The 12,065-nt window shown below is 39.5% G+C and overlaps 1 protein-coding gene across 1 annotated transcript in view; it reads left to right on the forward strand.

Moving 5' to 3' along the window:
- rgl2 (ral guanine nucleotide dissociation stimulator-like 2) overlaps window positions 1–12,065 on the forward strand; it is a 170,086-nt gene that overhangs the window by 143,174 nt on the left and 14,847 nt on the right. Inside the window, exons 15-17 of the mRNA XM_034174274.1 lie at window positions 1,122–1,208; window positions 1,280–1,312; window positions 11,306–11,427. Of these exons, the coding sequence (XP_034030165.1) occupies window positions 1,122–1,208; window positions 1,280–1,312; window positions 11,306–11,427 (242 nt within the window). The remainder of the gene's footprint in view (window positions 1–1,121; window positions 1,209–1,279; window positions 1,313–11,305; window positions 11,428–12,065) is intronic.

Consider the following 12,065-nt stretch of genomic DNA (forward strand, 5'->3'; position numbering starts at 1 on the left):
TTAATGGTGATATCAATGTCCATTGTTCACTGTTGATACGTAATATCAATAATTTCTAAAAAAAAATATTAGTCCTATCAACTTTCCGTTTTATATATATATATATATATATATATATATATATATATATATATATATATATATATATATATATATATATATATATATATATATATATATATATGTGTGTGTGTGTGTGTGTGTGGAGAAAAGATTATGTTGTTTTGCCCCTGTCTTAAAGTAACCCTCACTAATTGCACAAATTTGTTTTTGTAGCCACTAACGACTGGGAGTGAAGCATGCTGGGGTCATTCTGAACTGGGAGTGAAGAGCTGGGGTTATTATGTTTTTGCAAGAGGAAATAACTTTCAGATGCCTGTTGATTAAAGGAATTATGTCCGCCAGGGAGTTTGAGATGGCCACTCACCCTCCCTTCGCGCACACACTAGAAAAGAGGGGGCAGAGCCATGCTCCGATAGAGTCTGCTGCGGGTTACGTAGGAACGCCCAGCCGGTTGACAAGCGCACTCTGCCGAAGGTGTTGGCTCTCCACCTTAAAGGTGTCACGGTAAGAGAGAAAGAGATATTTTATGCGCTGCAACCACTTGTGTTTGATGTAACTGCTTTTGTGGGGAATAAATATGCGCCTGTTTGTTCTAGCAAAATGCAGTCTGTGTGATCATTTCTGTGTGCCGATCTGACCGAACCTTGTTACAAAACAATATATATATATATATATATATATATATATATATATATATATATATATTTTTTTTTTTTTTTTTTTTTGTATCCTCAATAATCTTGAGCAGAATAAGTGTGAGGAATAGTTACATGCAAATACATGTGATTCAAAATGTACTTGAAACAGTTAGTATTAAAAAAATAACCACTGATACTAAGATCAGTACTGCTGAGATGGTTGTGTTTTAGTCGTTTAATGGAACAAATAGAATGCACAGCCAAAGTGGAAGTGTTTTATCTGCACTGCCCTGAATCCTGAGCCGCTGTGTGGAAAATAGCTGCAGGCAGCTGCTCTGAACTCCCTCACTGTGTGAGTTTTCACAGCTTACAAGCAAATGTCTGGGGAACTTATGTAACGCTGCCTTTTTCTCCTCACAGTCCTGTGCCCAGGGCACTGTGCCGTACCTGGGAATCTTCCTAACAGACCTCACCATGCTGGACACGGCAGTCAAAGACCGGCTGGATGTAAGCTCTTTTCATGTCTTTCCAGGGAATTATTATCAACCTGAAATAACATCATCTTACTTCCTTTGCAGAACGGCTACATCAACTTTGACAAAAGAAGACGGGTAAGAGTCAGATTATTTCAGTTTATATCTGGACAGTCAATCAATCAATCAATCAAGTTTATTTCTAGAGCCCTTTACAACACTCAAAGTGACCAGAGTGCTTTACAACAAAATTTAAAAACAAAACATGATAAAAACAAATATCCAGCAGTAAAACCATTACAAACACAATTCAATAAAATATGCATAAAAACATTTAATAACATAAAATAAAGCGCCATCATGCTACTGAGTGTTAAAAGCCAGCCTGAACAAATACATCTTGAGCCTGGACTTAAAAAGCTCCAAGTCAGAGATGATTCTCATTTCAGGGGGCAATTTATTCCAAAGTTTGGGCCCAGCAACAGAGAAGGCCCGATCACCCCAGCGTTTAGACCTGGACCTGGGCACCTCCAGTAAAAGCTGATTTATAGACCTCAAAGACCTGTTTGAGACACGAGGATGCAAAAGCTCAGTCAAATAAGGAGGGGCCAGGCCATTAAAGACAAACATCAAAATTTTAAAATCAACCCTAAAAGAGACTGGAAGCCAGTGCAAATTAAAAAGAACTGGGGTGATGTGCTGACGTCTTGATATGTTTGTTAAAAATCGGGCTGCAGCATTTTGCACCAGCTGGAGACGACTCAGAGATGTCTGAGGAACTCCAACATAAAGGGCATTACAATAGTCAATTCTAGAGCTGATAAAAGCGTGGATAGTTTTTTCAAGGTCAGTGTGATTTAAAAATGGTTTAACCTTAGATAAAAGACGCAACTGATAAAAACTTGTTCTTACCACGCTGTCAATTTGTTTGTCAAATCTAAAAGAATTGTCAAATACCACCCCAAGATTTCTTACTATAGGTTTCAAAGACGCAGACAACAAGCCAGAACCTAGAAGAGCAGGGTCACCAAACAAAATGTAATCAGTTTTGTCCTCGTTCAAATGGAGAAAATTTTGCTGTAGCCACAGCTTTATATCAGCCATGCAGTCTGACAAATATCTGATAGCGTCATTTGTATTTGAAGATACTGGCAGATAAATCTGCAGGTCATCTGCATAGCAATGAAAAGACATGTTATGTCTCTCCATAATGGAGCCCAGTGGTAACATATAAAGACAAAACAAAATGGGGCCCAAAATGGAACCCTGGGGTACTCCACAAGACAAGGTTGCAACAGAGGAGGACAAGTCACCTATCATGACAGAAAATGTTCTGTTCATTAGATAGGAACTAAACCACTTTAATGCTGTGCCACAAATGCCAACATGGTGCTTTAAACAAGACAAGAGAATCCTGTGATCAGCAGTATCAAATGCTGCTGTCAAATCAAGAAGCACTAAAAGAACTGGACATTTAGCATCAAGCGACAGAGCCACATCATTGTGGACTTTGAGGAGTGCAGATTCTGTGCTGTGCCTTGTTCTAAACCCTGACTGAAATTTTTCAAGAATAAAATTACTATCTAAGAACACTTGCAACTATTTAAAAACAGCTTTTTCAATAATTTTTGAAATAAAAGACAAATTTGACACAGGTCTAAAATTAGATAGAACAGAAGTGTCAAGGCGTGGTTTTTTTAAGCAGTGGTCTCACCACAGCATGTTTGAAAGCATCAGGAAAACATCCTGAACTTAAAGACATATTAATTAAAATCAAAAGGGAAGGGCCAACAGTGGTGAACACTTCTTTCAGTAATTTAGCAGGAAGAAAATCTAAAGGGCAGTTAGTGACCCTCATGCATTTAACAATGTCAGAGAGGGATGTCAAAGTGATGGGATCAAAATGATCAAACACTGCAGAGTGCACAGTAGTAACAAACTCCTCCAGATTGATACTGCAGCTTCTCAGTGCTCTCACTGACATCACCTTATCAACAAAAAAGTGTAAGAAGTCCTCACAGGTAGAAACAGTGGCATTTTCAAAATGAGGAGTGCGGGGGTTCACAACCAAATTAATTGTGTTGAACAACACGCGAAGGCTATGTCCATTTGTGGAAATAATGTCAGACAGATACTGGGATTTAGCTTCCTTCACTGCCTTCTGATACTGAGCAAGATTGACCTTAAGAATCTCCAATGACACATGTAGTCTGTCCTTCTTCCAGCGACGTTCTGCCTGTCTGCAGCGCTGCCTGATTGCACGAGTAGTGTCATTTAGCCAGGGGTCAGCCCTTGGTTTAGAAGACCTGCACCTAAAAGGAGCGATTTTGTCCAGGATCCCAGTACAGGTGGTATGGAAAAACGATAAAAGGCTATCTAGGCCTTGAGGGAGAGACTCTTCATAATAGGTAGAAATCTCCATATTCACAAAAGCAGTTGCAAATTCCCCAGCAGTTGAAGAAGTAATAATCCTGCAGCGAGAAGGTGGGGCGGGAGGCTTACTGACAGGTGGAGGAGCAAGAACGTCAAAAAGAATTGAGAAATGATCTGAAATGGGAGTGTCTGATATTTCTGTAAGAGACACTATGAGCCCATGAGTGATAATCAAATCCAGAGTGTGTCCAGCATTGTGGGTTGGTTTATCCACAATCTGAGTTAAATCAAAAGATGTCAGAAGACATTTAAAGTCAGTGGCCACCTGATCGGACTGGCAGCAAACGTGGATATTAAAATCTCCACAGATTAGAATGTGATCATATTTGGGGGCCAACTCAGCTAAGAACTCAGAGAACTCCTGAATAACGTCCTTATTATATTTAGGTGGACGATAGACCACAGCACATAATATTGGACAAGAAAAATCCATCAGGAACAGCTGTACTTCAAAAGAGGAATAATTATTTGCATGTAAAGACTTGCATGCAAATTTATCCTTGAAGACGGTGGCAACTCCGCCTCCCCGACCAGACACACGAGGCGAACAGAGGAAAGAGCAGTGAGGGGGGAGGAGCTCCGTGAAGGCGCTGTAGTCACCTGGTTTAGTCCACGTTTCCGTCAACATGAGGATATCCAGCCCATGTGAGGAAAAGAAGTCGTTCAGAATAAAAGTTTTATTTGACAGCACAGAGTACAAGTCAATAAAGTCAGTATTTAATAAAATAACAGTTAATAAAATATTTACCTGCTAAATTGATGCACACAATACATCTACATGCATGAGTTTGGATAAGTTAATGAAGGAAAAACAAGTTACAGCACAAATTTGAAAGTCAATCAATCAATCAATCAACTTTTTTCTTATATAGCGCCAAATCACAACAAACAGTTGCCCCAAGGCGCTCCATATTGTAGGGCAAGGCCATACAATAATTATGAAAAACCCCAATGGTCAAAACGACCCCCTATGAGCAAGCACTTGGCCACAGTGGGAAGGAAAAACTCCCTTTTAACAGGAAGAAACCTCCAGCAGAACCAGGCTCAGGGAGGGGCAGTCTTCTGCTGAGACTGGTTGGGGCTGAGGGGAAAAAAACCAGGAAAAAGACATGCCGTGAAGGGGGGCAGAGATCGATCACTAATGATTAAATGCAGAGTGATGCATACGGAGCAAAAGAGAAAGAAACAGTGCATCATGGGAACCCCCCACAATCTAAGTCTAAGCAGCATAACCAAGGGATGGTCCAGGGTCACCCGATCCAGCCCTAACTGTAAGCCTTAGCGAAAAGGAAAGTTTTAAGCCTAATCTTAAAAGTAGAGAGGGTATCTGTCTCCCTGATCTGAATTGGGAGCTGGTTCCACAGGAGAGGAGCCTGAAAGCTGAAGGCTCTGCCTCCCATTCTACTCTTACAAACCCTAGGAACTACAAGTAAGCCCGCAGTCTGAGAGCGAAGCGCTCTAATGGGGTAATATGGTACTACGAGGTCCCTAAGATAAGATGGGACCTGATTATTCAAAACCTTATAAGTAAGAAGAAGAATTTAAATTCTATTCTAGAATTAACAGGAAGCCAATGAAGAGAGGCCAACACGGGTGAGATATGCTCTCTCCTGCTAGTCCCCGTCAGTACTCTAGCTGCAGCATTCTGAACCAACTGAAGGCTTTTTAGGGAACTTTTAGGACACCCTGATAATAATGAATTACAATAGTCCAGCCTAGAGGAAATAAATGCATGAATTATTTTTTCAGCATCACTCTGAGACAAGACCTTTCTGATTTTAGAGATATTGCGTAAATGCAAAAAGGCAGTCCTACATATTGGTTAATATGCGCTTTGAATGACATATCCTGATCAAAAATGACTCCAAGATTTCTCACAGTATTACTAGAGATCAGGGAAATGCCATCCAGAGTACGATCTGGTTAGACACCATGCTTCTAAGATTTGTGGGGCCAAGTACAATACTTCAGTTTTATCTGAGTTTAAAAAGCAGGAAATTAGAGGTCATCCATGTCTTTATGTCTGTAAGACAATCCTGCAGTTTAGCTAATTGGTGTGTATCCTCTGGCTTCATGGATAGATAAGCTGCGTATCATCTGCGTAACAATGAAAATTTAAGCAATACCGTCTAATAATACTGCCTAAGGGAAGCATGTATAAAGTGAATAAAATTGGTCCTAGCACAGAACCTTGTGGAACTCCATAATTAACTTTAGTCTGTGAAGAAGATTCCCCATTTACATGAACAAACTGTAATCTATTAGACAAATATGATTCAAACCACCGCAGCGCAGTGCCTTTAATACCTATGACATGCTCTAATCTCTGTAATAAAATTTTATGGTCAACAGTATCAAAAGCAGCACTGAGGTCCAACAGAACAAGCACAGAGATAAGTCCACTGTCCGAAGCCATAAGAAGATCATTTGTAACCTTCACTAATGCTGTTTCTGTACTATGATGAATTCTAAAACCTGACTGAAACTCTTCAAATAGACCATTCCTCTGCAGGTGATCAGTTAGCTGTTTTACAACTACCCTCTCAAGAATCTTTGAGAGAAAAGGAAGGTTGGAGATTGGCCTATAATTAGCTAAGATAGCTGGGTCAAGTGATGGCTTTTTAAGTAATGGTTTAATTACTGCAACCTTAAAGGCCTGTGGTACATAACCAACTAACAAAGATAGATTGATCATATTTAAGATTGAAGCATTAAATAATGGTAGGACTTCCTTGAGCAGCCTGGCAGGAATGGGGTCTAATAAACATATTGATGGTTTGGATGAAGTAACTAATGAAAATAACTCAGACAGAACAATCGGAGAGAAAGAGTCTAACCAAATACCGGCATCACTGAAAGCAGCCAAAGATAACGATACATCTTTGGGATGGTTATGAGTAATTTTTTCTCTAATAGTCAAAATATTGTTAGCAAAGAAAGTCATGAAGTCATTACTAGTTAAAGTTAATGGAATACTCAGCTCAATAGAGCTCTGACTCTTTGTCAGCCTGGCTACAGTGCTGAAAAGAAACCTGGGGTTATTCTTATTTTCTTCAATTAGTGATGAGTAGAAAGATGTCCTAGCTTTACGGAGGGCTTTTTTATAGAGCAACAAACTCTTTTTCCAGGCTAAGTGAAGATCTTCTAAATTAGTGAGACACCATTTCCTCTCCAACTTACGGGTTATCTGCTTTAAGCTACGAGTTTGTGAGTTATACCACGGAGTCAGACACTTCTGATTTAAAGCTCTCTTTTTCAGAGGAGCTACAGCATCCAAAGTTGTCTTCAAAGAGGATGTAAAACTATTGACGAGATACTCTAACTCCCTTACAGAGTTAGGTAGCTACTCTGCTCTGTGTTGGTATATGACATTAGAGAACATAAAGAAGGAATCATATCCTTAAACCTAGTTACAGCGCTTTCTGAAAGACTTCTAGTGTAATGAAACTTATTCCCCACTGCAGGGTAGTCCATCAGGGTAAATGTAAATGTTATTAAAAATGATCAGACAGAAGGGAGTTTTCAGGGAATACTGTTAAGTCTTCTATTTCCATACCATAAGTCAGAACAAGATCTAAGATATGATTAAAGTGGTGGGTGGACTCATTTACTTTTTGAGCAAAGCCGATAGAGTCTAATAATAGATTAAATGCAGTGTTGAGGCTGTCATTCTCAGCATCTGTGTGGATGTTAAAATCGCCCACTATAATTATCCTATCTGAGCTAAGCACTAAGTCAGACAAAAGGTCTGAAAATTCACAGAGAAACTCACAGTAACGACCAGGTGGACGATAGATAATAACAAATAAAACTGGTTTTGGGACTTCCAATTTGGATGGACAAGACTAAGAGACAAGCTTTCAAATGAATTAAAGCTCTGTCTAGGTTTTTGATTAATTAATAAGCTGGAATGGAAGATTGCTGCTAATCCTCCGCCACGGCCCGTGCTACGAGCATTCTGGCAGTTAGTGTGACTCGGGGGTGTTGACTCATTTAAACTACATATTCATCCTGCTGTAACCAGTTTCTGTTAGGCAGAATAAATCAATACGTTGATCAATTATTATATCATTTACCAACAGGGACTTAGAAGAGAGAGACCTAATGTTTAATAGACCACATTTAACTGTTTTAGTCTGTGGTGCAGTTGAAGGTGCTATATTATTTTTTCTTTTGAATTTTATGCTTAAATAGATTTTGCTGGTTATTGGTGGTCTGGGAGCAGGCACCGTCTCTACGGGGATGGGGTAATGAGGGGATGGCAGGGGGAGAGAAGCTGCAGAGAGGTGTATAGACCACAGCTCTGCCTCCTGGTCCCAACGCTGGACAGTCACAGTTTGGAGGATCCAAGAAAATTGGGCCAGATTTCTAGAAATGAGAGCTGCTCCATCTAAAGTGGGATGGATGCCGTCTCTCCTAACAAGACCAGGTTTTCCCCAGAAGCTTTGCCAATTATCAGTGAAGCCCACCTCATTTTTTGGACACCACTCAGACAGCCAGCAATTCAAGGAGAACATGCGGCTAAACATGTCACTCCCGGTCTGATTGGGGAGGGCCCAGAGAAAACAACAGAGTCCGACATTGTTTTTGCAAAGTTACACACCGATTTAATGTTAATTTTAGTGACCTCCGATTGGCGTAACCGAGTGTCATTACTGCCGACGTGAATTACAATCTTACCAAATTTACGCTTAGCCTTAGCCAGCAATTTCAAATGTCCTTCGATGTCGCCTGCTCTGGCCCCCGGAAGACAATTGACAGTGGTTGCTGGTGTCGCTAACTTCACATTTCTCAAAACAGAGTCGCCAATAACCAGAGTTTGATCCTCGGCGAGTGTATCGTTGAGTGGGGAAAAACGGTTAGAGATGTGAACGGGTTGACGGTGTACGCGGGGCTTCTGTTTAGGGCTACGCTTCCTCCTCACAGTCACCCAGTCAGCCTGCTTTCCCGACTGCCCGGGATCTGCCAGGGGGGAACTAACGGCGGCTAAGCTACCTTGGTCTGCACCGACTACAGGGGCCTGGCTAGCTGTAGAATTTTCCACGGTGCGGAGCCGAGTCTCCAATTCGCCCAGCCTGGCCTCCAAAGCTACGAATAAGCTGCACTTATTACAAGTACCGTTACTGCTAAAGGAGGCCGAGGAATAACTAAACATTTCACACCCAGAGCAGAAAAGTACGGGAGAGACAGGAGAAGCCGCCATGCTAAATCGGCTAAGAGCTAGTAGCTACGCAACCTAGCGGATTCCTAAAAACACACAAAGTGAATAATGTGTAAATAATTTAGAGGTGATTCAGCAGAAGGAGTGCCCCAATCAAGGCACCAAACAGGCCATGAAGCAGCACAGGCAACGCACGACAACAGCGAACGCACGACAACGGTGCTAAAATAAAATAAAAATCGACTAAACACGCTGTGGAGCAGCACAGATAACGCACGACAACAGTGCTAAAAAAAAAAAAATAAAAAAAAATAAAAACGAAAGCGTTAGCAAGCTAGTTAGCTTGCCAACGCTGATGAAAGTTATCTGATAAAAGTGCTCCGTCGCGATGTTTCGACCGTTAGAGGTCTTCCTTAGGCATTGGAGCACAGTAAAAAAGTAAAAAAAAAAGTAAAAAAGTAAAAAAGTCTTGAAAAAGACTGTTAGTTCAAGTCCAAAGCAGCAGGTAGCAGTCTCTGTGTAAACAGTCCCAACAGAGAGCCAAAATTCTGATGCAATCTCACTCCGAAGACCAAGTCAGCAAAGTCCACGTTCGTGGACCTGTGTTAGACCTATTATTCTGTAACTTTCATTTGAAGAAATTCACTTTTTACGATATGACAAACTTTTTTTTTTCTTTTTTTGTAGTTTATTTTTTATTAGCATTTCGTGTCAAATATATACATAACATACTGTAACCACTGTGTGTTCATCATCCTCATACTATCAACATCAATGTACATTACTTTTAAAAGCACACATACCCAGACACAAAATGCTGTAAAGCAATAACAGAGAAAAAAAACAACAACAAAAAAAAAACAACCCAAACAGAACCAAAACAATTAGGGAGTAGATTGCTGTTACAACTTTACTAATTATCTGAGAAAACAAAATCAGGCCTATGAGATGTTACATAGTGGATCCATTTTCTCCAATATGAGGTAAACTGTTCCAATTTGTAGTTGATACACGCTGTTATCTTTTCTATATTGTAAATGTCCATTGTAATGTTCATTCATCCAGTTAAAGTCGGCCTTTCCTGTAATAACCATTTCCTGGTTAATGCCTTTTAGCTGCAACCAACAAAATATTTAATAAATATTTGTCTCTTTTTTTTTTACAATTTCTGAGGTAAATTTCCAAAACATATCATCTTCATGATATGACAAACTTTTGAAAACAAACGCTGCTCACTGGTGACTGTGAGAGTGTTTCTAAGTTGATTACGTGTTGCGAAATACATCACTTTGTAAAATTAATGGTTTCAGTGAATTATATAGTCGGGTGCAAATTAATTTTATAGTTTTATAGTTTTATAAACTATCTGTAAAAGTGATGATTTGTATTAACAATAACTCTTATTTTGAGTTTGTGCAATTATAGGCTCTGAAAATGTAAGTGTAAGTATTTTGTAAAATGGAAAGTATTTTTCTTAAACCCCTTGAATTAAGGGCCCGGTCCCACTGGGGAGAGGATTAATTGCGCATGGAGAACTGAAAGCCTTTATCACCCTTTACAATATAAAAAAAAAAAAACTCCAGATTGCCATTTTGCAATTTATATGGTTAATATTTTTTTGTTTAAGGTGAGTTCTTGCAAATAGACTGTTTTGTAAGAACAATGTGATAAGTCAAATCAGACCACATCTCTTTGCTCTGTAAATAAATTTACCTGTTTTATTTGATGCTGCTTTTTTGAATTATTAAAAAAAAATGAAGGGTAATATTTATGTAATCTAGTTATGTCAACCAGCTGAACAAAGCTTGGTTGTTTAAATGTAAATTTGTAACAAATTGTTGCATATTGAGTATATTGTGTATTATTGTGTTTCCTAATTAAACAACCATGTTTTCTGGCACCAGTTGACATAACTAGGAAAAATATATATATATTATTGGTAAGCTTCCATTTCTGTACATTTAAAAAAAAACTGACGCATTGATTTAATTTGCAATTTTGTTGTATCCTATATACATTGACAAGAAAGGCTTAATTTAATTATTTAAAATTTTTGAGTAAACAGGTCCCACAAAATTGTATTAGGTTTGTTAAAACTACCTTAATGAACTTGTATTATTTGAAAAAAAAAAAAATCACAAAGATGTGTCTTTTAAATTATCTGAAATCAAAAGGTTAATATCAAATGCACAATTCACCTTGCTCGCTGTTTTCTGTGTTACAATAAATACTTCTAATGGCTGCAAAAGTAGAAACTACAAAATCCCTGTGACCCTGCAAGAATCCTGTTAAAGAGCCAGAGAAAAGAAGGAAGTAAGAAGTGCAGCAAGAAGAGAGATATTTTGTACTTTGAAGATAAGTGCGTGTTAGAGTGAGCCGAGACGGCAGAATGTCAGAGGGGAAAATAATTAAGTGGAGGCTGCTGTGGTTTGCTTCTTTTACAGTTGAAAACAGGAGAACTAGCACATTACTTGATCAGCCAACATGAATACTGCTGTATTGTGAAAGCTTGAGGTGATCCTGCTCTTTGTTAACAGGAATTTGAAGTTCTAGCTCAAATCCGGCTCCTGCAGTCTTCCTGTAGAAACTGTGTATTCACTACTGACAAGGCCTTTGTGCAGTGGTATCAGAGTGTGCCAATGCTAACGGAGCAGCAAAGGTAAATATCATCTATACTTTGATTACACTTTTTTATATACGAGGTCTCTTAGATAATAAACCGACCCTTTTATTTTTTTTTTTAACTATATGGATTTGAATGACATGCGATTACACCAATCATGCTTGAACCCTCGTGCGCATGCGTGAGTTTTTTTCACGCGTGTCGGTGACGTCATTTCCCTGTGGGCAGGCCTTGAGTGAGATGTGGTCCCGCCCTCTCAGCTGAATTCCTTTGTTTCACACGCTGCTCGAGACGGCGCGCGTTGCTTTATCAAAATTTTTTCTGGACCTGTGAGGAATATCCGAGTGGACACTATTCGAGAAATTAAGCTGGTTTTCGGTGAAAAGTTTAACGGCTGATGAGAGATTATGGGGTGTTTCTGTCGGTGTAAGGACTTCCCACGGAGCGGGACGTCCTGCAGCGCTTCCAGGCGCTGTCGTCGGCCTGTTTCGAGCTGAAAACATCCTAATTTAAGGCTTAATTCACCCAGGACATCGTGAGAGAACAGAGAAGATTCAGAAGAGGCCGGCATGAGGAATTTATGCGGACATTCCACTGTTTAAGGACATTTTTTTAATGAAAGACGTACGCGCAAATTCGCCGAGTCGTTTCCGTGACGACTCGGCAAATCTGTG

This window comes from Thalassophryne amazonica, chromosome 7 (genome assembly GCF_902500255.1).
Source record: "Thalassophryne amazonica chromosome 7, fThaAma1.1, whole genome shotgun sequence".
NCBI classification, from domain to species: Eukaryota; Metazoa; Chordata; class Actinopteri; order Batrachoidiformes; family Batrachoididae; genus Thalassophryne; species Thalassophryne amazonica.